The following is a 26,922-nucleotide window of genomic DNA, read 5'->3' on the forward strand; positions in this document are numbered from 1 at the left end:
AGTAGTTTGAATGTATTTAATATACTGGAAAAGATATTTGTAAAATTTTACTTAGCCATGGTATTTTGACCCCCCTGCGGTATATTGAACCCCCTACTATAGACCTTCAATTTCAAAAATTCAAGCTATTCTTACTCCTTAACATAGTTATAATACTCCAATAAGTAGTTTGTATGTATTTAATATTCTGGAAAAGATATTTTGAAAATTTTACTTAGCCATGGTATTTTGACCCCCCTGTGGTATATTGAACCCCCTACTATAGACCTTGAATTTCAAAAATTGAAGCTATTCTAACTCCTTAACATAGTTATAATACTCCAATAAGTAGTTTGTATGTATTTAATATTCTGGAAAAGATATTTGTAAAATTTTACTTAGCCATGGTATTTTGACCCCCCTGCGGTATATTGAACCCCCTACTATAGACCTTGAATTTCAAAAATTGAAGCTATTCTAACTCCTTAACATAGTTATATTACTCCAATAAGTAGTTTGTATGTATTAAATAAACTGGAAAAGATATTTTGAAAATTTTACTTAGCCATGGTATTTTGACCCCCCTGCGGTATATTGAACCCCCTACTATAGACCTTGAATTTCAAAAATTGAAGCTATTCTAACTCCTTAACATAGTTATAATACTCCAATAAGTAGTTTGTATGTATTAAATAAACTGGAAAAGATATTTTGAAAATTTTGCTTAGGCATGGTATTTTGACCCCCCTGCGGTATATTGAACCCCCTACTATAGACCTTCAATTTCAAAAATAAATTCAAGCTATTCTTACTCCTTAACATAGTTATATTACTCCAATAAGTAGTTTGTATGTATTAAATAAACTGGAAAAGATATTTTGAAAATTTTACTTAGCCATGGTATTTTGACCCCCCTGTGGTATATTGAACCCCCTACTATAGACCTTGAATTTCAAAAATTGAAGCTATTCTAACTCCTTAACATAGTTATAATACTCCAATAATGAGTTTGAATGTATTTAATATACTGGAAAAGATATTTGTAAAATTTTACTTAGCCATGGTATTTTGACCCCCCTGCGCTATATTGAACCCCCTACTATAGACCTTCAATTTCAAAAATTGAAGCTATTCTAACTCCTTAACATAGTTATATTACTCCAATAAGTAGTTTGTATGTATTAAATAAACTGGAAAAGATATTTTGAAAATTTTACTTAGCCATGGTATTTTGACCCCCCTGCGGTATATTGAACCCCCTACTAAAGACCTTGAATTTCAAAAATTCAAGCTATTCTAAATCCTTAACATAGTTATATTACTCCAGTAAGTAGTTTGTATGTATTTAATATACTGGAAAAGATATTTTGAAAATTTTACTTAGCCATGGTATTTTGACCCCCCTGCGGTATATTGAACCCCCTACTATAGACCATGAATTTCAAAAATTCAAGCTATTCTGAATCCTTAACAAAGTTATAATACTCCAATAAGTAGTTTGTATGTATTTAATATACTGGAAAAGATATTTGTAAAATTTTACTTAGCCATGGTATTTTGACCCCCCTGCGGTATATTGAACCCCCTACTATAGACCTTGAATTTTAAAAATTCAAGCTATTCTAACTCCTTAACATAGTTGTAATACTCCAATAAGTAGTTTGTATGTATTTAATATTCTGGAAAAGATATTTTGAAAATTTTACTTAGCCATGGTATTTTGACCCCCCTGCGGTATATTGAACCCCGTACTATAGACCTTCAATTTCAAAAATTCAAGCTATTCTTACTCCTTAACATAGTTATAATACTCCAATAAGAAGTTTGTATGTATTTAATATTCTGGAAAAGATATTTTGAAAATTTTACTTAGCCATGGTATTTTGACCCCCCTGCTGTATATTGAACCCCTACTATAGACCTTGAATTTCAAAAATTCAAGCTATTCTAACTCCTTAACATAGTTATAATACTCCAATAAGTGGTTTGTATGTGTTAAAAATGCTGGAAAAGATATTTTGAAAATTTTGCTTAGCCATGGTATTTTGACCCCCCTGCGGTATATTGAACCCCCTACTTAAAACCACAAATTAAAAAAAATGATAGCCAATAAATTGTAAATTAGATTATCTGCAATACTATTTATCAAAAATAGGGGGGTTCAATATACCGCAGGGGGGTTCAAAATACCATATGTGAAAAATGACCCCGGGGTCAAAATACCATGCGGTATAATGACCCCGGGGTCATTTTACCGCATGGTATTTTGACCCCAGGTTCACTTTTTAGGGGGTTCAAAATACCATATGACACCGGTAGGGACTTTCCGTTTTGATTTTTCCTTGGAGTTCAGTATTTTTGGGATTTTACTTTTTATTCATCAAAAGCAATGGTGACATTTCAAATAACTTTTTCTCATAAAAATGTCATCACTAAGCTTTTGAAATATATTGTTGCTGTATTTACTTTTTGTGCTGTTAATAGACTACAGTATTTAATTAAATAAGTACTTAGCATTTATTTAATCCTCATAATTTTAAAACTATTTTTTTTTCTTCAGATTTACCCTTGTACTATATTTTTTTGTTGATGATAATATTGTCAATTAAACACAACATGAATATGTTTGCTGAAATTCATGAAAAGACTATTTTTCAGTTCTTTCTTTCATCCTTTTCCCCTGGCACTGCCATATTCATACTATTCCTAATTCAATGTTATCTGTAGTTTAAGATTTGGAACGTTTTTGTTCTGTCATAAACATTTTTTTTAAAGTCATCATCAATATTTAGCTCTAGAGTTATCTCACTGAACACATCACTCTTTGAAATCTGAAATAAAGAAATTATATGTTCTTAATTCCATATTGTAACGTATTAGGTAAATATTAAGTTGAACATAAAATCAATTAAAAGGACAGAATGACAATACAGAGGTTGAGTTTTAAAACAAGACTTAAACCCTGCAACATGTTCAAGTGCTTGTTTAAAATTCAAAGACTACAACATATACATGTGAGACAGTGTCTGTCCTAAGTGTTTTCCCATTAACATGGCCTGTACATGTCCATGTTCTAAGTCTGTATCCAACAACATGTACATGAGCATGTTCCAAGTCTTAACCTAACAATATGTACATAGTCCTGTTCTAAGTCTTAACCCAAAATTTTGCACATATGCCTATCCCAAGTCTTAATCAAACAACATGTGCATGGATCTTTTCAAAGTCTTAACCCAACTTCACGCACATGTGCCTGTCCCAATTCTTCACACAACATTATATATATATGCCTGTTCCAAGTCTTTACCTAACAACAAGTTTTCTACCCGTCTCAAGTCTTAACCCGAAGTTAACCCCTATTTTATGTACATGTGTCTGTCCCAAGTCTTTACCCAACATTATGAATATATGCCTATTCCAAGTTGCAACAAGTACATGTATCTGTATTTGTTGAATATCTAAATGTCTTCAAAACGAAATAACAGTTTCCTATAATGTTTAAGTGCAGATTTGTGTTATTCAAGTTATTAGCGATTTTTGAAGTATTGGCATCAACAGATTTTAAAATATCCGGGTTAGTCTTAACCCCTATTCCGTGTACATGTGCCTGTCCCAAGTCTAAATGGTTTAGATAGCGAACAAATTTAAAAGTCATTTTAGATATTGTGAATCAACATAAACAACTGAGCCAAGAGTGTAAAGTACACTCTTTTTTGCATATTATAATTGTTGAGAATATAAAATGGGACATTTAATAAATTTAATCATTAGTAAATAAATGGCTCTGTAGAAAAACATGTCTGAGGATACCCGTAGGCATATAAAAATAATCATAATTGTATTAAATATGACTGTCAAAAGTCCCAGAACTCTGAAATGATACACCAGAAAAGGTTCAAAATGAATCGCAAATCTACATTCATAAATTCTAACAACAGTATTAAATTTGTAGTAATTTGATCAAAGCATACTAGAGCTAGTGCAACATATTTAAAAAAAAAAAAATTTTTGGTCAAAGTCCCATAACCCTGAAATGATAATATCATAACCTTTTTAAATTGAACGCAGCAACCAAGCATTGAAAATAGTGCGAGTGAGAGATTTAATTTTAATTAGATTGTTTATTTTCACCAATTCCAACAGTATGCTTGATTTCAATTATCATCTTACCGTCAAAGTGTTTTATTTAGGTGATATTATTCGACGTCATTTTTGCATTTGTTGGGCATAACATTTATGTCAGTATGTTGAGGTAAAGGATGATTATTATTTTAGGATAACTTATTTATGACTGCTTCAATAACTGTTTTTTAATGATAAAATTATTATATGTCTTAAGACAGGGTTGGATTTTGTACATAAGAATGTTTGAAAAATGTAAAGCATTCACAATTACTTTATCAGTTGAAGGATGCAGGGATCCATTTAGCCCATTAAATGTTTAAATGATGTTAGAAAGAGAATAGTAATAGAGAATTTCTGGTAATGGAAAAGATATGGACCAAACATTTATGTAAATTTTCAAGTATTACAAATCCAGGCAAAATCAAGTTATGGTACAATATGTGAAAAATTCAATTAAATGTGACAATTAAAGTCACATAACTCTGGAGATACAAACTAGGAAATTAAAAAAATTGTCAAAAGGGAGTTTATGATCATTTTATCAATCCCATTAATAATGTAAAGTTTTGAGAAAATCAATCCAGGGATATTGGGGTTAGTGTACAAAAAGTGAAAAATTGTCTGAAATCTAACCATTAAAGTCCTGCAACTCTTGAGTGACTGTCTAACATTTTCAAAATCAAAAGCTTTTATCTGTTAATCTTAAAGTTGTCTTAAAATTATTTAAGAATTGGTTGGATCAAATTTGAGATGACAAAGTGTGATGGATTGAACGACATTGGTTTACTGTAAAATGTCCCATCATATAAAAAGTGGACAGTCCTACCTCACTAAAACCTATACTTTTAAACATCGACAAACTAGGTTTGTTGTCCATGCCAATTTTCGCTGTAAATCTCTTCATATCAAGTTCTTCTATTCCTGAAAGAAGATAATTTAAAGTAAAGATCATTATGATGAAAAAAAAACATTACTAGTAACTTGTGAACATCTTTTTGCTTAAATTTCAATATGGTTAAAAATTAAAAATACACTGGTTTGTACAAGATAGGCATGAGTTGCATGTTTATGTCTTAGCTGACAATAAAAAAAACCAATGAAAAACAAATATAAAAGATTGATTGATTGATTTTGTTTAACGCCACATTCAGCACTATTGTCTATATTATTGTGGCTATAGTGTTTATTGATAGAGAAAGCTGGAGTTCAGCAGAGAACCAATGACCTTCAGCTAAAAACTTGCATTCCGAGTAAATTAAGATTGGAGTTGAACACACCTGGTCACATGTAGGTTCAAACTCACAATCTCAGTGTTGACAATTGTGTTTTACAACAGATGGACTACTTAAAATGTTCACTACTTAAATGGTCCTGTCAGTTGCATATATATTGAAATAAGTAAAATGAGTGGGAAAAATTTATTGTTGAAAGTGAAAGTAGTGATTTTGCAAACATGAAAGTAAGGTAGAAATTAGCTTTCAGCATTTATCCAAGATCCAAATCCTATCATTGGCATGTCAATAGGGCTCTCAAAAGAAAAGGCACAGATGGATTGTCCTGGGTTTAAATCTATTTTATGTTTGATGCAGAGCAATTTATTTTTATTCAATTTGACTTTTACAAAGAGACGCATTGTAACCAATGGGAAGAACAATTGTGGTCTGAGACCGTTATCTTGTTGTATCCTGCAATTTAGTATTAACATACCGTATCTCATCATAGAAAACAAAGCTTCCTTCCCACAACCTTTACCTCTGGCCCTTGGTTCTAAAAAAAATATTATCAATTCTTTATGTGTGCTGTTAAATATGCAAAAACATGTTATGAGATGTAAATGTCTTTTCATCTACAAATTACAATCAAAAACAAAGACATATATATGTTATTTAGATGCAATCTTATTTTTTATTGGAAATGTAAAAAAATGTAATGACATCAGACATCATTTAAAAGGCCAATGCCATAAAAAAATTATCTGAAGATCAATAAACGAGTTATTTCATCAAAAAACATCATTCTGACTAAAAGTTTATCAATTTTTCAATGTACTTTAATTCTGACTTACAAATCACCAGTCATTTTTATGATACAGTTCAAAATTCATTGGGTTTTAAGGTGAGTCAATATACTTCAAGGGGAGATAACTTATTATGGGATCATTGAGGTTGTATGTCCCACTGTGACCAGTTTCGTTTATCATGATTTTGTTGCTAAAAGAGTCCAATAACAAGACTAAAAAATTTAAAAATTAAAAATGTATCCATTAAATGTGAATTGAAACAAATATTTTGCATTTTCACATGAAACAAATACAAATTCCCATATATTTATCCTTTCCAAAATTTTTTCTATTAAATGAGCATGTTTTTACAATCTTTCTTTTAGTGATTTCAAAATTTGAAATTTTGAAATTTTACTCATAAAAGTATGAAAAAGATTACAATACAAGGACATTGTAAAATTGTTCAATAAGAATGTGTAAAATTTGAACTGTAATAGGAAAATTTGAACAAGTTTTGAGCTGAGACAATCCTGCTGACATATAAATCATTTTTTCCTAAAGAACAATTATCAGAGCTTTTCAACAAAACTGATTTGTCTTTTTTGCTGACAAAATAAGTTATGGAAATTTCCAGGTGTCAGGAAATTTCAGCAAAATTGCAAAAATACTTAGTTATGATCACCATTTTGCTTGAAAATGCAGGGTGTTAAACCTATGATTTTCGAAAATGTAATCTAAATTTACAACATTTCCCAAATCACAATTGCAATTGTCTGTTGTCATTCATACTGGAAAAAATGTCAGCTATCATCTAAAAGTCTTCACTGACCTATGTGTAGTGGTTAGTGTGCTAGCCTGCATTTGGAAGAATGGGTTTTCTGGTCAGGCCAAACTAAAGACTTAAATTTTCAATTTGCTATTTTTTTTAGGTTAGTATACAACAGTATGGAGTCAGAAAATAGATTGGATGGCTCAGATTAAGTAAAATGAAATCGAGTTAGGGGACATTGTTTTCATAATTAGCGTTCAAGTGTAATAAAAAAAAAACAGGTTCAGCATGGCGCTCTTTAAAGTACTAACTAAGCAGGATACATTTAATTTATCAACTATACTAGTAACTTGTGCTTGTCATGTCAGTAGCTACGAAATTTCTCACAACACTCATGCATCTATTTATCTAATAAATTATAACAGTTTTGAAGAAATAAAAACTACCGATTTATGCTCGACATAATAATAGTGAGATGTGGCGCTTGTTCTGTCATTAGCTTGAGAATTAGCTGATGTTCAGCTAAGCAGCAGAAACTGAGGAGTACAACAAGTTGGCATCATTTGGGTTTATTTTGGCCTAACCCATTGCACAATATTAATACTTTAAACACAATAAAATAAGTAAGATTACCCATTTTCTTACAAAGCAGGATTCATCTCGAGAATAAAACAAAAGTATCGTTACTTGATATAAGGAAAACATTGCTAATAATTAATATATTATTTTAAAAGTTGTCCACACAAAATCATGTGATGTATACTTGAGAGAAATAAAGAATTTTATATAATATCAAAACATGCTCAAAAAACTTAAATCGTTCGTTTCATTCTGTTTCCTTTCCTTTGTACATATATATTTATGTAACCTTCATCTACAAAACTTGTTCTCCTGCCTATGAATCCATTTGTATCATAACGTTGTATTTAAACGTCACAATATCCAAACGTCATGCAAAACCATTGCACTTCAGTGCATTGGGGACAGTATAGGAATTAAATGTGAATCTACAGCATTTGTAAACAAGGCCATATGTATACACAAAACTGCCACATGACCCTATGTTTTTATTGTTGCAAAAGATGTGGCTATTAAAGCTAATTGGAAATTTTTACTGAATTTACCCCTACAAGAAATATCGCTTTTGATACAAAGTTTGTAAGGGTTCCACGGAACCCAGTGTCTTGGCTACATTTGCTTTTTTCTATGTTTTAAACTTTAACTGTTTTGATTTTAGATGGTAGAAAAATCCAATTATAAGTAATGTAAGGAAAAGCAGAAAATAAATTTTACAAAATTTCTTTTTAGATACTAGCTTTTGATCATAAACAAGCTTCTGTCCAAGATTGATACAAATCCAGGATAGTTAAAGAAAGTTATCAAAATTTAAAAACTTTTACCACAGAGTTCCTATTGTAGTTTTGTTTGTCATTTTTCTTTTTATAAATTGGCTTCTATGGCTTTTATTCTATAACATTCATAATAATAATATGTAAATATCACCTGCAATCATAATTTCTATTTCCCCACAGTGTAAATCTTCCTCATCATTGAAGAAAATATTAACATCACCAATCATTTGTCCTGTAAATACAAAGGACACAGTTCTAATTCAGGAAAGACAATAGAAAACTTGTCAAAAATAAACTCAACCCTCCTAAGACGAACAAATTAATTTTGTAGTGTAACAAAGTTATATATGTCAAAACTAAAGATATTAACATGATTAAAAGGAATATCAATATTGGACTTTTCAAACTTTTTTTCAAATAAAACAACATCAAATTCAAATTGACCTAAATGTTCAAAAAGAAAATTAGAATTGCTTCCGAACATTGAACATCCATCATGGTCATTGATTTTCTTAAAAAAAAATTGTGCTCTTTAGGTGGTTTTTCATTGACAAATCATACATACCCGCATCTCATTTATCACATGATATAAGGGAATTAAAATCTTTGTATACCTATTTCATCTTGTACTTCATCAACACCCCCAGTTTGTAGAACTATAAAGGTACATTCTGTAAGTAAAAAATACAAACAATTATACGTTATGTATCAGAAATTTTATGAAGTCAAGACTTGTCAAATAATGTCAATGATAAAGATAATAATAACAACGAATGTCTGGTAGCAAATAAAATACATGTGCATGATGAAAAAATGTTAATGTAGTATGAATATTAACCCTGCTTTGTACTGAACCCTATGCTAAGCTAGATTGATGATGTGCTAAATCCAAAGGCGACAATTAGCAAGTAGATATGTCACCCAACCGAGACACATTATTCAGACATTGACATGTTTGAGCTGACAAGTATTTGTTCTTACTCCTTAATGCTGCATGATTATGTTTTTGGTATATACTTCTTAGGGTCAACAGATTAATAAAAATAGCAAATATTACACAAAAAGAAAAAGACATATAAGTATTTTAAGTATAAAAGTATGGCAAATTACTACATAAGTCATAACATTGATTTGATTTTTGGTGTTTTAACGCCACTTTTAAGCACTGCTTTTGGGCTATTTCATAATGGCCAATTTTTATTGGTGGAGGAAGCAAGAGTGTCCAGAGAAAACCGCAGACCTTTGATAGGAAAACTAACAATCCTTTAAGTAGGAGTTGAGTGCAATTCCATGAGTGGGTTTGAACTCACAACTTTAGTGTTGACAAATGTCATAACACAAACATATCTTGAAATATTCAAAATGGTGAAAGGCATTGGTTTTAATTAAGAGCTTACTCTTTTCATCCTCTCGCCAGCTTCTCTGCATATCATATTCCTCTTCCAATGACAATGGTTCTGATGCAGTCAGCTCTTGCAACTCTTCACTTTGCATCCAAGAATGGTACCTATATAAATATCAGAATTATTATATATTAATAAAAAAAAAAGGGGAATGTGTTTATGGGACACATATGATTCCCCTGCTTGCATATAACATTATACCGGGACATAACTCAAGAATTGAAAAAGTGAAGCTACCTTAATTTGTATTTGATCTTAGTTTTGTGGTAAAAAGTATTGTGTATAGGTTTCATAATATTTGGATGGGGCAAACTTAAGTTACTAAATATTTTTCAATTTTTCGATTTATGAAGGGGCATAACTTGATAATGATTAAAGTGACGCCATCAAAATTCAACTTGATCTGTGTTTTGTGGAAAAGCATTGTGTATAAGTTTCATAGCATTTGGTTGAGGCAAACTATTTAAGTAAAAAAACGGAAACTATAACTTTTGAAAAAAGGGGTATAACTCTAGAATGGTTAAAGTGGTGCCTTCATTATTCAAACTTGATCTGTGTTTTGTGATAATAAGCATTGTGTTTCATAATATTTGGTTGAGGCAAACTTAAATTACAGAATGGAAACTAAAATTTTTGTAATTTTTCCATTTATAAAGGGGCATAACTATAGAACAGTTAAAACTGACGCTACCAAAATTCAAAATTGATCTTGGTTTTGTGGTAATAAGCATTGTGTATAATTTCATAGCATTTGGTTGATGCAAACTTTAGTTAGAGAACAGAAACTGAATATTTTGTAATTTTTCCATTTTTAAAGGGGCATAACTCTAGAATGGTTAAATTGACACTACCAACATTCAAAATAGATCTGTATTTTGTGGTAATAACCATTATGTATAAATTTCACAACTTTTGGTTGAGGCAAAATTGAGTTAGAGAACAAAAACTAAATACATGTATTTTGCAATTTTTCAATTTATAAAGGGGCATAACTCTAGAACGGTTGAAGTGATGTCACCAAAATTCAAACGTGATCCGTGTTTTGTGGTAAAAAGCATTGTGTATAAGTTTCATGACATTTGGTTGAGTCAAACTCAAGTTACAATACAAAACCAATTTTGGGACGCAAGTACAACAAACGGACAAGGGTAAAACTAAATACCCCCTTCGCTACAGTGGAGGCATAAAAAAGAATATTCCTGAGAGTAAGAATGCCCTTTACTGTCAAGCAGTCATTTTTGGCTTCTGTTAGCGTCAAATTGGATTAAGTTTTACCATGATTTGTCACAATATCCTTATCCTGATTAGTCAGAGGTCTCAAATAGTTGTCGTTACCATTATTGTTGGAAAAAAATTTAACGTCTATTTTTTTTATCATCTATATGAAAGCGTACATTTTATCATCATGCAACAAAAATTACCATTAACCTCATTTGGCAAGAAAATTTACAGTTATTCATTATGAAAGTACTGCCATTATGACCAGCATACCTTAATACCCAGCTTAATTTGTACTAGATTTAGTCACTGAGTCACCATAAATATATGTCATCTAACATGTATATATTATTTTAACTAAGAGCAAACCAGTTCAACTTTTACTGTTTGTTCAAGAAGCAGCAAATGCTAATAGTTAACATGTTTAAGTCTTTTGTTTTAGGAACTGAACTAAGTATACATGCTACCATGAAACCATTAACAGTAATGATGATAAAACAAGTATATAGAAATTAAGAAAAGCAGACAGTGTCATGTTTAAATATTACCAGCTAAGCCAATATAACTGATGCTAAACACTAATTTCATGTGATAAATAAATAATCAAAAAAAAATTTTAAAGCACAAATCAAGTTGTTAATAATTGCAAGATAAATACATAATAAAGTCTTACTTAGGTACATGGAGAGCTTCGTATGGAATTAATGCGACTTTCTCTCCTTTTATTTTCACATTTTGGTTTTTCCTCATGTTGATCCCAAGAGCAGCTGCCTTTTTCAGTAAGTTATACTATCATCGTCAACATATACATTGTGGTTTCTTGAATACATATGTTGTGTTAATCTGAAAAATCATAACATTCAAGAATAAAATAGAGTTGTCTTTCTTCCCACAGTCTCCACGACTAATTTTCATATCATAAATAGGATTTATATTGGTAAGACTAAAACCAAGTATAGGTCTCTTTCCTGCATTTCTACCTACTGTAAATTTGCAAGCATTATTCTTTCACATTTTTATGTACATTATCATATGATACTTCAAATTAAAAACTAGAGGCTCTAAAGAGCCGGTGTTGCTCACCTGTGTTTACTGATGCTTTGGAAATCATGTAAAATAAGGTAAAAATCATAATTTATAGTATAAGATATCATTCAATACTAGTCTATAATAATATCTAAGATAATAGCAAAAAACTGGGGCAGCAACCCAACAACTGGTCATCGGATTTGTCTGAAAATTTCAGGGCAGATATATATCTAAATCTGATGAACATTTTAGCCACCAGTCAGATTTGCTCTAAATTCTTCAGTTTCAGAGATATAAACCAAAAACTGCATTTTACCCTATGTACTATTTTTAGCCATGGTCGGACGCAAAGTGACGAGAAAAGCTCAATTTGCCCTTCAGGCCAGGTGAGCTATAAATGAGTGTACATGGACTTTTAAACCTTAAAGAACATGCTTTATCTTATCAAAATCTTTAGAATTGTCTGATGAATCTATTTAGCTGATCTTTTCCAATATAAAGTTACCACAGATAACTACAAGAACTCTCTTTAGAACTTTGGCCTCGGCACAACGCAAGTGCAAGGGAAAACTGTGATGAAAGAAGGAAAACAAATTTAATTATTTGCACTGGAAGGTAAATAATAATAATTAATTCATAAAAAAAGAACAAATAAAATATACCAAAATTATTTTACAGCTGTTACGGAAAGTTGTATAAACGAATGAGAATGGGTTTGAACTGTGAGTACTCTCAGATCTGTACTTGAATAAAGTGCATTTTTTGTTGTAAGGGATGAGGGATGGATAAAGACCCTGTCTGTCTGTGATAAAATTTGATGATTTTCTTCTTAATATTAATTGGTCTGATGAGTTAAGCTTTTTCAATTGATTTTCACAGTTTGTTCTAACTTATGATGTGCTGTTACACCACTGTCTTAGGTAAGGGGAGGGTCAAGCGCCCGGAAAAACATGTTTTAAAACCCTGTTACATTCTTTATATGCCTGTCTTGAGTCAGGAGCCAATTGTTTAGTGCTTCCCTTTAAATCATGTTTGCCATCTTTATTTTTTGTTAATCGTTTTTTTGTAAATAAGGCTGTTAGTTTTCTCATTTGAATTGTTTCATAACTTTCCTATTTGGGCCTTTTATTCCCGACTATACAGTATGGGTTTTCTCATTGTTGAAGGCAGTACAGTTTCCATTAACTGCTTGCATCAACTTTAAGTGAACTTTGCTGGATAGTTGTCTCATTGGCAATCATACTTCATTTACTTATTTTCATAAGGAGATTTTGTTTAAAATTAAACATCATTCTATCAATTCCCTCATTTCTCATCTGCTCTATGTCCTTAAATGTCACTATCTGGTAAACTTTGGAAAACAATGGACATTCAACAATCACTGAATGACATTATATCAATTGAATTAATATGTTGTAGATTCTTAATAAATTTAGTTACATCCATAGAGGACTTAAATCATTATCTACAGATGTAAGAAGATATGATATGAGTGCCAATGAGACAACTCTTACATTGTCTTAGTCATGACAATTTTTAAAAGAAAAACAATCATAGGTCAAAGTTTAAGTATGGCCTTCAACACAGATCCTTGGCTAACATCGAACCGCATATATATATGCATGGACTAGTTCAAAAACTTCCTCATAACTATGAAAGCAAACAAATGGTTTCTTTAATTAATCGTTTCAATCTCTTTTGGTTACTGATCAATTGGCTGTCTCCGACAGCCAAACCATAAAATTGCTCTGGAATCTGAATCAGAAAGGGATTACTTGTTTTATATGACTTTAAGCACTGTAAAGTTCTGACATTGTTATTCAAGCATTATAAAGTCTAGATCACTTCCTTAAGATTTTCATTGACCTTCAAATTCTAGGTAAATTGTCATCCCAGTCAAGCTTCTTAGTGATTTTAATCGGTTTACCAACTTAATATGCGATATTGTTGCATGAACATGTGCCTTTGAGCATAAATATTTTATCTGCTTTGTCATGTTTGTTATGTAATGAATAAGTCTTACTGCACTATTATGATTGCATGGTTGTTTTTCTTGTATAGGTTTTATCAGAGACTTCTATAACACATTATGTGACAATATAAAGTTGTAATAGTCTAAGATTTTAAGGTTCATCAAATGGAACTCCAATTATGGCATTGTAAAATCATAAGGATGTGATCTAGTTTATACCATAAAATCTTAGACTAACCCATGCACCTAAGAAAGTTTGAATTGGTTTACTAACTTAATATGCAATATTGCTGCAAGAACATGTGCCTTTGAGCATAAATATTTTATCTGCTTTGTTCTATAAGAGTCTCAATGCACACTTATGACTGCATGGTTGTTTTTTTGTAAAAGTTTTATCACAGACAGCTATAACCATTGATAACACATTATGTTATTTTATAAAGATAATACTATCCACACTCATCTGTGTCCACACTTGTATGTTATAAAGATATAATAGTCCTAGATTTCAAGGTTCATCATATGGATTGGGCAAATATGGCCTTTTTTATACCACAAAATCTACTGCGAGTAAAGACTTACCTGTGCATCTAAGAAAGTTTTAAGGCATGGCTGTACCTTGAACAGTAAATAAATGCAATAGCTATTTGCATTTTACACTAAAAAAATTATAAAGTAACCTGCTTTTTGTTTTGCTTTCTTTTTCAAGTCTGCAGATATATGGCAATGTACAAAACAAATCTTTTTGTAATGCTTTATAATAGGAATATATAAGTACAGTACTGTAGTTGAAGAGTTGCTCCATCAATTTTGATTTGATAGTTGCAATTATATACCTTTTTCCTGGATCCACTACCTTTGCCAATAAGATTGCATTAGTCATTGTTAGTGATTGTCAAATCGCCCAATTGACAGCGTCAATTCTTTAGCTAATTTTGGCAAAGGAAAACTGGAAAAAGGTGAAAAATACAATAGAGAAAAAAAAACAAAACATGAATTTTGATAATCATGATAATGTATACATTTTAAAAAAATGCCTTTGAATCTTTTTTGTTATCTTGGTCCAGAGTTGCCTCAATGTTTTCCATATGCATAGTTTTTTCTTTAAGTACTCAAGAGTAAAAATACTGCTATATACTTTTGACGACACGTTTACGGTATCATGAACTAGCATGACTATATAGCACAGGCACTTGTTTCTATCCATAGGAAGGTCGACTATCCATATAAATAGAATATGGATAGTCGACCTTTCTATGGATAGAAACAAGTGCCTGTGCTATATAATATAGTGTATGTGTACCGAGCTACATCAACAACATGCTATGATTGATAATGTTATAAGTTTAAAGTACTCTTGGTATTTGATCTAAGTATTTATATGTGTATCACCCGACTTATTGTCTTAATGCTTAAAGAAAGAGTCTCACTTACCAAGCTTACGTCAACTTTTGTCTACTTTCATTTTGAATACGAAAGCAAAATTATATATTTAGTTCGGTTCCGGAACAGCAACGCAACAATAACGGTTACACTAACTTTCAACTAGAACGGACTAATATATATTACAAATCTGGACAGTCTGTGCTGTGACTACGATATGAACTAATCGAGATCAAGAAAAAAGTCAGCGCAATTCAAAAACCTTAAAAAAAAAAAAGAGAAAAGCAAAAGAAAAAATTCAAACGAGTTGACTGAGAACGTATACGTACCTTAACCTATAATGGTTTACTTTTATAAATTATGACTTGGATGGCGAGTTGTCTCGTTGATACTCATACCACATCTTCCTATATGAATCAATAAGTATAAAATATAACGATTTCACAATGATCATCATAGCATAACAAATTATGGAAGGTACATTGGTAGTGCACATGTATATTTGTAATATAGAGGAAAACAGATACAGCAGTCAAATTGAAGTTTATAATATATATATAGAATAAAAGTATAAAAGTATTAGTCAAACAAGGGTGGATCCAAGGAAAGATGGGGTGTGTTCAGTGTAAAATAAAACAGTAAAATTTCTACCAAGCGTAGTCAAATTGTTTTGGGGTAGATTTCACTAAACACTGGAAATTATGAAAAGGAGGAGGAAGACCCCCCCCCCCCCCCACTGACCATGCTTCTTTATTTTCTCTGGATTATCTGTTACAATTGTATATCTTTGGAAATGTGGCGAGTGAAGCAAACCAAAAATATATTAAACATTTTGAATATTTGGGGCTCAATATTTATTTTAATGTGTAAGAAAAGGTTTTTATTTTAATCTTTATTTGGGGGGGGGGGGGGGGGGGGGGGGTTGGAGGGAAGACGATGAAGGGGTAAGACCTGGACAAAAAAAATCATTGTGATTCTAACAAAAGTATCTCCAAAACTGAAATTAACATGATTCTTCATTTCTTTCTTGAATGACGACATATTTGTTACATATGGAGGACGTGGAGGATATTTTATTTTTCCATATTTTATTTTTTTCTCCAACTTTTTCTCCTTTCTCCCAGCCTTCCTCTCCTTTCTCCTTCCCCTTTCTCCCTGTCTCCCTTACCCCTGTCCTCCCCCTCATATAGAATACGCATTGTTTCTTTTCAATTCTCTTTGAATGCTTTACCCTTAATTTTCGATTTGTACGTAAATGTTATCTTTTGTACCTGAACCTAATCTGGTTCATTTTGTTCCTTGATCTATTATTTTGTTCAGCTTGGGTTGTAAAACTATCATCATATTTTGCCAACTTTTGTACTGATTTCTTGGAGACATAATACTTTCTCGTTACAGGCAATTAGAGAAACAGACCTTGCGAGACAACAGCAAAACTAAGTTATGACACAAAAGAATGTCTTTAATTAAAAAAAAGGGGGGTGGGTGGGTGCACAACATATAAATTACTATGTGGGTATATTATACCTCCGGTTTTGGTTTGAACTCCCCTGCCCTATTCATAAATTAAAAATGTGAAAAACCCTTCTCCTTCGCATATATATTTCATAGCTACAACTATCTTACTTAAATGAGATGATTTTAGGAGATACAAATATTAGAACACACATTTTAGTCTACAGTAGGTGCACATCATGTACGTATGACCCATTAATTGATATTAGAATTTCTACCCAATGATATATTGCCTTCTCAAAGTTGCAGGTCATTGATATATTTGCCATTGTTTGCCATTCCAAATATAAGTACCCACACCAGCGGCAAATCTGTGTGTATTATTCATTTTTATAATGACAGACCCCCCCCCCCCTTTTTTTTGACGCCTCCGTGCTTTTATTTGCCAAAATCATTGAAAGACAAAAGCTGCTACAACTTCCAGAATATTGGCTATTATTCCGAATCCAAGCAAAATCAGAAGCTCTTCGTGAACTTATGGAGTTGATCCAAAAATCCAAGAATGACAAGCTTTCAGTGTTAAAATGTGTCAGAAACTACATACATGTATATCAGAATCATTGACAATAAAAAAAATGTTTTATTTCAATTTTCGTTCAGTTGTATTGTTGTGTTTTTTAACATGTCCTCATGTTTTTAAACATATGAAATTAGTTTTGCTTTTTAAGCCTACATCTTCAACCTCCTCTAAGACGGTACGATGGGTGGTTGTTCGTTCCGGTGATTGGTTAGCCTTCAGTGGTCACATAAAGGCATATTCAGGAAGAGAATATGATAAATAGATAACAACCAACTTGCTGAACTTAATCTACAAAAGCGGTAGTTCACAGAAAGGCATGTCTTCTTATGTACCCTGAATTTTACGACTTGCGACAACCAAATCTTACTTCATACTTAGCGAAAAAAAACAGCAATACCAATTTTTCATTTGTTTTTGTTTTGTTTTGATTGTTTGACCCGAACAGGGATGATACACTTATAAATGGTTCGTGTATAATGTTTTAATACTTATATCTCTCTTTTGTATCCATATAGGAAATTCAAAGTCGAGTTTTTTGTTAGTGATTTTTGTGACCTAAATTATGGTTTGTCTCTACTGTTACCACCTTGTCCTCCCTGTTACTGCCTTTGTTCGTTCCTGTAACCCCAAAATATTTGTAAAATAATTTTGACAATCAATTTAACTGATCTATTGACTAAGTTTCCAGTCAGTATCATTGAAAAGGGACATAATAGTAAATTTTCGCTGCCACTGTCTCATCAATTTTTTTTAAGAGCGTTTGAAAAATAAGAAATGTGATGATTTTTCTGAACGGACAGACTATCTGAAATTTTTTTTTGAGTAATCTACATAAATGATTAATGTAAATGTGATTTTAAATGCACACTGCTATGCAAGTGTCAGCCACACTTTTCATTGGATATTTTCTTTTCTCTTATCACTTTTGCTATCAGTTAAAAAAAGTAACAGGATGGACAAAATTGAACACCAGATGGCACACCATTAAAAAAAAAATGAGTCAACATGGTTAAACTCGATAAAATTAAAAGATTTAGGAAAAACCCAGTCTGTACTAATCGTACTTAATTTATAACACATCTATGTTAAGTGATCTTTTGAAATTAATTGTTTTGAGGTAACGTACACATTAGATCATTGTTAAAAATCATCATCAATACAATAATGTTATCGGGCAACTGAATTGTGAAATATATTTTTAAAACATTTGTCACGAACATATGACGAAACGCTGAACCTGACTACACAAAGATGCATAAATTCCGCAATTTAAATCTTTTAAACAATACGATCCTCTTATATGTAATATAATAAACAATAAAAATTCAATTAATGTAATATTTTGTTTCAACTTCTGTAATTAAAGAAACAACAGTTCTTTATATATTTATATTTTGTTTCAACTTCTGTAATTAAAGAAACAACAGTTCTTTATATATTTAAATTCCTGGTCCACTTATTTCTATATAAGAAAAAAGAATTTACGCCGTAAAGCACATAGTCTTACACATTCCATATGATGTTGGATGTAACTATGATAAAGTCACCTTTGTACTCTCTGTTACCATTACTGGTGATACAAAATGTATACACCATGATTGAGAGTAACATATTTTGGAGTCCGGATTTAACCAAAGAATTGTGGTGTCCAGATGAATGTTACACAAATTATTACAAGTCGAATGACATTGATAACTGTTGCTCGTGTAAATCGTTCCCACAATGGCAACAAACTGATATGTTTTCCAATATATCATATATTTTGTTAGAATTAGAGATAGCAGATGTCAAAGGAAACAATTCTTATCTCATAGTGCAAAAAACGCTGCCTTCAGTACATGTCTTTTTTGGAGTAACTCATCAAAATGGATTTCTACGGAGGATGCCACGAAATATATGTGATTTTGGAATAGTCTCAGTAGATTTCACAGGCAACAGATTTACTGAAATAGGTAATATATCTTGTCTACAACAACTAGACACGTTTATTTTAAAAAGGAACAAACTTAATTTTGTATCAAATGATACTTTTGTCGGTCTAACATACCTTCGAGTCGTTGATCTATCAGAAAACATGATCACCACAATAGAAAACAATTTGTTTAGAAACATTCATGTATTAAATGTTAATTTTGGGAGTAATAGTCTTCGAAAGCTGGACGTAACAAATATTTTTATACCTAATAAAGTAATTTGCGACAACATATATTCCCATAATAAGTATCACATTGATATAACAAACGAAGAGAATTTTCAGCTTGGAAACGTTTCAAAAATAGTATGTGGAAGTTTTACTGCTAACAATTTATCCTTATCTGACAATCCGATTTCGTATATTTGTAAACATATAGAACTGAAAACAATTTGGAAATATTTCCCTTGTGGAGATTATCAATTTTATGGATCAGCCTATAACTGTGACTGCAATCTTGGTCTTTTTCTTGATGTGACTCTTGACGTTATCCAACGTATTTATAGAAAGCGAGCCGACGAATCAATATGTAATTCGCCCGAACCTTTGGTTAACATTACTATACAAGATGTATGGGTTAATGACACGTACCGGAACATGATGAAGTGCGACGTTATAGATAACTGTACTAAAACAAAGGACTGTCATTGTCAATGTACAATGCAGCCGAGTAAAAAAAGAATAATTGTGGATTGCTCGAATCAAAACTGTACACGTTTTCCTGATGTTGTTCCAGAATTTAAATATAACTTCGATTTAGTTTTAAATCTTTCAAATAACAATATTATGACTATGGATTTTAAAGATTATTTCCGAAGAATGTCAGTCCTGGACTTGAATGATAATCCAATATCAGTTTTAGCCGACAATTTCAATCAAATGGACAGACTTACAGAAATGAGAATACAGGACCACTCCTTGCGTAATTTACCAAAGTCAATACAAAAACTTGACCCAGATATTTTTAGATTTGGAATTAAAGGTATTCCGTGCAATTGTGATAATCTATGGATTAGTGAATGGAGGATTTATAGAAATGCTTCAGAAAATTGGAAACTTTATTGTAGTAATTACGACAACAAAACGTTTGAAAAAATGTTTAACATACTCAAAGACTGTGATGATGAAGATATCGTTTACCATTATTTAATCATTTATGCTTTTATATTAGTCTTTGTTTTGATAGTATTACCGTTTATGCTATCTCATTTTCGATACGAATTGGCGATTCTTCGTAGAAGAATAAATGGTGTTCGTAACAATGCACAAATAAAGTGGAAGTATGATACATATGTTTCTTTCGATGACCAAAATGAAGGTGTTCGCGAGTTTGTGGTTCTAGAATTAGTCCCGTTTCTTGAGCGTGTACATAATTATCGAATGTACGTGCCCTGTCGAGATTCAATTCCTGGGAATCAAGTTGAAGACAATCTTATATCGAATATGAAAATAAGTAGAACAGTTTTGATAATAAATTCAAAATCGATGTATGATTCAGAAAAAAGTGAATTCAGTGACAATACAGATGATGACATTAAACGAAAAGCTAGGCGCGTTGAATACAGTTATGCTTGGAATTATTTTACTTCGAGATATTTGCAGGACATAGCCATCATTGATTTCGATCATTCGAAGCCAAATTATTTCAACAGATCAAAAACTAAAGCATTACGTAGATTTGGAATGACAGTTGACATCTGCAATAGAAAAATTAATATCAAGACTTATCTTTTAAAATTTCTTGGCAGACCAATTTGCCTGCCTAAAGGGAGGGGTTTCAACGTTTGGTAGAATTAAATATTGTTGTAATAACAACATTTGTTTAGTCATTATATTAATTGCATGGTTTGTTCTTAAATTACAAATATAAAGTAGTTAAGGTTGGGTGGATGTTATACTTGTGAACAACTGCAAATTTTTCTTTCTTTTTATGTGTAATGTTCGGTTGTTACATTATCTTGTTTTTCTTTTGTCTGTTGTTGAGGATCTAATCTTGTTTTGTTCTTTTTGCTTTTTGTTGTTTTTTCATCATTTTGTTTTATGTCAACTTATTCTGAAATTTTAAGTCAAAACGTTGAATAATTATAGTAGTGATATAATATATTGTCTGTGATATTGTGTTACGAAGGTGCTATGCAAATGGACATGTTATTAGTAGTTTACTTGTAAATATATTAATTTTGAAGAAATACTATAAATTTTGTTGCCATCTGTGAAACAGTAGATTAATAAAAGTGTGTTTAGAAGAGAATCGTTTGAAGACGAAAAGCGCGTAAGCTTACAAATAAAAAATGAATCGTGGTATCTATGATGATAAAATTGAGAATGGAAATGGGGAATGCTATTTGATATAACTTAAGATAGGGATGTGACTACAAAGTGCAAGTGCCAAAATATGTATACCTTCAAGATGAATATGATTTCATTGCCCCCTTTCCTCTCCTTATTTGCCTATTAACGGTATCCTTTGCTGGATCTCACAATATCCTTTCAAAAGCAGTGCAACTATCATTCAATATATCAAATACAATTGACGTCATCATTGTCATATATGAAACGTGCAGATAGACATGTATACCATACACGAAATACCTTGGCGCTATAGCATTCAGGTAAATATCCAAAAGGACAAACAACATAAAACAAACATTGCCGAATGATGCATGATATTGAGTTCGATGTTAGTTGAAACCTTGCAGAAGTCGAAAATGTACACCTTACTTTGCGAAACAATTACCTGTCTATGTTTTTACAATTCAATATCTCTTAGATAGACTGATCTAATTCTACTGCAGTTAAGTCCTGTTTTCTTTTAATTAAAATTAATTGAATGTGTTTTTTAATACAATAATAAAGATATAACGAATCACGTAGTACTGTCCTATGTTATTAAGGTCGATTGCAAGCGTCTTATAGCCATTCCTAGAGATAAACGTCAGTCAAGATTCTTATTATATTGCAAAAAGACGACATTAATTTTGATTGAAAATATAAGCCTATTAATGACCAGATTACAAGTTCAAAATATTGTTATATAACCATCAATGATTTGTATGTTATTGCTAAACGAACCTGTTTTGGTATAAGAAATGCTGAGCACATGTAATTTCGTTATATCATGCAATACCAAATGTTATACAATTTAAATTACATGGGTTTGAGTTTTAAGGTTTTTATACATCACATAACATCATTTTCTATATGCTGAATATAAGTTAAATGAAAACGAAAAGGATTTAAAATAGAGACAGACAACCTGGAGCTCAATAAACCATTTACAATACTTAACAACATTATGTAATCATAATGAAAAAGAATCTACTTCGATTGAAAACGTTACTCGAAAGACAACATACAAATTGCAAGTAGAACAATTTGAATAAAACTAAAATCTATTGTGACTCGGTTGCTCATATAAGCTAAACAGAATCACAGTTCTTATTTTAGATATATGAGCAAGTGAACGGTAGTTACTCTAGTAATTTATTATAGAAAGAATTTTCTTGTCAAATGTTAATGTGAGTGTAAATACATGAATAACGCCGAAACTGTAGATAAAAAAAACAAGCAATCTAGACTGCTAGTATCAATTGTCAGAAAATATTCTCAACATTTTCTCAACGGCATTGAAATGAAATACGTTAAGAAATTTTGAACTTTTAAATAGCCAAAGCACACCAAAATAAGTGAAACATAAAATGGTAGTCTCAACACAAATGGAAAGTTTCGTTGTGGTGTTTCGCTTATCTACAAAAACACTGGTCGATTTGAAAGGTTGTTAAAAAGGAGAAACATGTAATGCTAGAGTGTCAATTGCATGATGACTTGCAAACTTCAACACAATTTTTACAATAGACATTTTTCTAATTTAAAAAAATTGTCTACTTTATTGAAAATTCTTAGGAGTAAAAGACCCTATGTTATTGTAATATAACACGAATTATGCTCCAGAACTTTTGTTTCGGGTATAAAGCATTTGGGATAAATTCACATAAACAACGCAAGATAGGTTATGCACCATAATTAAAACTTCTGTGCATATCGTCTGTATATTGGTATTGTAACATACAGGATAATGATTTCTTATAAGCTATTGAAGCGAAACGAGTTTAAATGATTTCCCATTATGTCAAGGCGTTGATATTTTGCAATCTGCCTATGGTACATCAAAGTTTTTTATGCATTTGATTTGTGTGGATCGCACGCTCTTTGCTTTACAAGCTACAAAAGACACATATTTTAGATTTATTGGTCAAGACTATCAAAGTCGGGTCAATCTTTATACAAGATGCATTACTGTAATTTTATTCTTTGTCACTTAAACACATAACATAACCTGCGTGGTTCTCATGACTAACAAACTATAACAGAAGTAGACTAAGTTTGGCCCACCATTTTCTACATGGAGGATGCCTGTGCCGAGTGGGGAGTGTGACAGTTATTGTCCGTTTATTTGACGTGTTTGAGCATTTGGTTTTGCCATTTGATTACGGACTTTCTGTTTTGGACTTTCTGGGGGAGTTCGGATTTTTTATTTTATTTTACTTTTTGATACGACTTGTTTATAATCATCAAAAAGGGTGTATGCTTTTTAACTTTGTACTTGTTTGGCTTATAACTATTTTGATCTGAGCGTCACTGATGAGTCAAATGTAGGACGAAACACGCGTCTGGCGTATTAAATCATAATCCTGGTACCTTTGATAACTTTTTATTAGTTTATGAAAAAACTGGCGTTGAACTCAAATGCACCAGTTTGCTATATCGGTAAGCATGCAGATCTTCAATCATATATCTCATGATGATGCATCATGAATTTAATTGTTACAAAAGTCAATGTTACGTCAACCGTATGCATTCATTTTTTCGTCAAATTCTGACTTATATTATCAAATTTGTACATCGCCCTCTTGGTCATAAAGATCATCATTGTCTTTTAAAAGAGGGACGAAAGATACCAAAGGGACAGTCAAACTCTTAAATCTAAAACAAACTGACAACGCCATGGCTAAAAATGAAAAAGACAAACAAACAACAGCACACACGACACAACATAGAAAACTAAAGAATAAACAACACAAACCCCACTAAAAAACTAGGGGTGATCTCAGGTGCTCCGGAAGGGAAAGCAGATCCTGCTCCACATGCGGCACCCGTCGTGTTGCTTATGTGATAACAAATCCGGTAAATAGTCTAATTCGGTAGGTCACATTCAGGAAAGGGAACGGGATTGTAGTTACGACGTAAGGAACATATCCGATATCATTTGTGATACGGTTATTCCATAACGGTCAACCAACTCGTGATGGCGTCCGTAAAATGTTGGCTGTGAGCGTTCTATATTTATGTAAATCCTAAAATCCAATTCAGACGTTTACAATTATTTAGTGTTATTTTCACATTGAACTGTTCCTCATATAAATTTCAAAAGATGTGTCTGGCGAAAAGTTCAGACAAGACATTAAGTCAAATGTGTAACCAAAGGCAAACTACCAGAAAACACAGTTAGTTATGACTTGTCATTGGCGCAATCGAATAAAATTTACAGACTACTGCGAATTGGTTGACTAGGTACAGATACGGAATTAATTAAGGTATTGATTTTATTTCATCGTTACCACAATCTTAGCTTGTTGTTTTTCTGATTCGTGTCTATTCCCCATATACGATTTAACTCTGGATTTAAGTTATCACAAGATCAAGAATGGTGACAATTTTATTGTGAAGTCGGAATTTCTTACAAATTGGGCAATCTGGTTCAAAACAGTTTCGTGTAGATCAATCGTATATTTTCTGTATAGAGTATTGTTGTTTATCTTAATTTTATGTTGGTGCCCTATTGCCTTGGCTAAGGTGTGTTTTGACCAAATTCGCGACATCTGATTTTTATATGTCTATGCCATTTAGGCGAAAGCACGTTCGTCAACTATTAACAATGTCTTTTACACAAGATCTTAACCGGCAATAGCTTAAAATTATTGTGAAAATAGTTGGCAGATTGGTTAATGTTACTACAGACTATCATTGAGGTTCTTGACTTTAAAATGCACATGCTTATCCTATACAATTTTGTTCTTGATCGCGTGTCCTTTAAATATTATGAATTTTAATGAAAAAAAGACAATAAAAGAACAAACGATGAAGATAAGCCCAGAAAGGGCACATAACTCTATAATATCTATAACAAAATCAACAAAATCCCGGATTAATAATTCCAGAAAAGACATATTAAAGGTCTGAGACCACAATTGTCGTCCTTTGATTTTCGTTCTCCACGAATATAGTCCCTAGTGTTGACAGTGGGTTACTTGCCAATATTTTTTATACCACTTCCAAATTTATTTCTCCATATTTTATGCCTCAAATTGCAAGTAGGGGGTGAAATTACACTGTAAAAAAATTGGGTCCAGAATTTTAAAGGAAAGTAGTGATTGGGTCAAGCTGAAAAAGGTTAAAAATTAGCACTTCGGAAGCTGTCAAAAGAGTTCAAGACGCCCTTAACATAAAAATGTCCATATTTTGAGTTAGAGCCGATGAAGTTTTCTATAATTTTGATATAATTTGTCCCAAAAGTAGTTAATCACACTGTAAAAATTTCAGTGAGAAAACCCAGGCGGGATTTTTTTTAATTTTCATTTATGTTCTAAAAGAAATGCACTACGAAATAATTGTGGTCTCCGATCAAAAGGTCAAATACTGCGGTTATCATTGGACTTATATCAAAGTACAATTGACGTTGAATTGCCATTAAAGGTCACAAATGGAAAACGAAAGATGTATGCTGATAAAAGAAAATGTACCATTCTAATTTACGGTGAGTAGGCGTTACTTATAACCGAGAACTTACTGTTGCAATTTTAACAACACAGCGTTAGTACAAAAAGGTAAATTTATTTCTTTGTTGACTCTATGTCTTAATACATGGTGATTTCTATGATTTTATGACATGATTCATTTGAGATATTCTAATTTTCAAATGCTACAGTACGTAAATGCAATCGGTTCCTCGTGGGAAAACATTTACCACAATCACTGAGCGTATTAACATCACTTCATGTAATTAAATACTCCTTTGTTACTCATGTGCTATCTCGTTAATGCACCTAAATAAATTCAGAAAATACCAAAATAGATCCTAATCAATTCAATAAAACCAATTTACGAAAGAACACAAATCTAACTTTTGTATTTTATAGCAGTAATTTTCCCAAATGAGAAATACTGACAAACAGTATTGAAGAGAGAGTGAAACAGGTTATTGGAAATCTGTCACGGGTCAGGTGTTACCTTCAGATTAAGTACATAGTATTAAGATAGACATATCCATTATTAATGTGGTAATGTGAACGCATTTGTTCTGGAAGACAAGGTCAAATTTGGGAAATAAAACTACATTTCTGTCGAGACAGAGTTCAATGAAACGTGCTTGTTTCGATATATTGACGCTGCCCATACACTGTAAGATAGTGTAAGCTGGTGTCAAAGAACTGATAATAGTATTGCATATTATCGTTCACCATGATTTTACATTACTTTGAAATTTATCTTTAAGGTAGCACAATACAAAGATTTTGTAACTCCAACTCCCAAGTTTTAAAATGCTGTTACTTTTTTAATAATGCCTGTAAATTTATAAAAGTGGTAGTTATGGATAGCTGACATATTACTCTTTCAAATAAATGC

General features: G+C 31.7%; 1 protein-coding gene across 2 annotated transcripts; it reads right to left on the reverse strand.

The window, feature by feature from the left end:
- Positions 1–2,372: 2,372 nt before the first annotated feature.
- LOC139488484 (N-acetyltransferase 9-like protein) lies at positions 2,373–15,336 on the reverse strand. Of its 2 annotated transcripts, none has more exons than XM_071274158.1 (8): positions 15,284–15,336; positions 11,522–11,691; positions 9,625–9,734; positions 8,842–8,898; positions 8,379–8,459; positions 5,812–5,871; positions 4,931–5,025; positions 2,373–2,810 (listed from the first exon to the last, which is right to left on the reverse strand). In XM_071274158.1, the coding sequence occupies exons 2-8, from the start codon at positions 11,596–11,598 to the stop codon at positions 2,697–2,699; spliced, it is 594 nt and encodes a 197-aa protein (XP_071130259.1). In that variant the 5' UTR covers positions 11,599–11,691; positions 15,284–15,336; the 3' UTR covers positions 2,373–2,696. The 2 variants fall into 2 exon arrangements, with proteins under 2 accessions (XP_071130259.1, XP_071130260.1); XM_071274159.1 differs by lacking the exon at positions 15,284–15,336 and adding an exon at positions 14,432–14,451 and having other exon boundaries at positions 2,473–2,810.
- Between the last annotated feature and the right edge of the window lie 11,586 nt (positions 15,337–26,922).

This window comes from Mytilus edulis, chromosome 9 (genome assembly GCF_963676685.1).
Source record: "Mytilus edulis chromosome 9, xbMytEdul2.2, whole genome shotgun sequence".
NCBI lineage: Eukaryota > Metazoa > Mollusca > Bivalvia > Mytilida > Mytilidae > Mytilus > Mytilus edulis.

What these genes read in the sequence shown, in the direction of transcription:
- LOC139488484 (XM_071274158.1), bottom strand. Translation starts at nt 11,598, where the DNA reads ATGAGGAAAAACCAAAATGTGAAAATAAAAGGAGAGAAAGTCGCATTA. An exon ending in GAAGCTCTCCATGTACCTAA is followed by an intron (nt 9,735 to 11,521) that starts GTAAGACTTTAT and finishes ATATTTATATAG; the next exon opens with GTACCATTCTTGGATGCAAA. An exon ending in GTTTTCTATGATGAGATACG is followed by an intron (nt 5,026 to 5,811) that starts GTATGTTAATAC and finishes ATCTTCTTTCAG; the next exon opens with GAATAGAAGAACTTGATATG.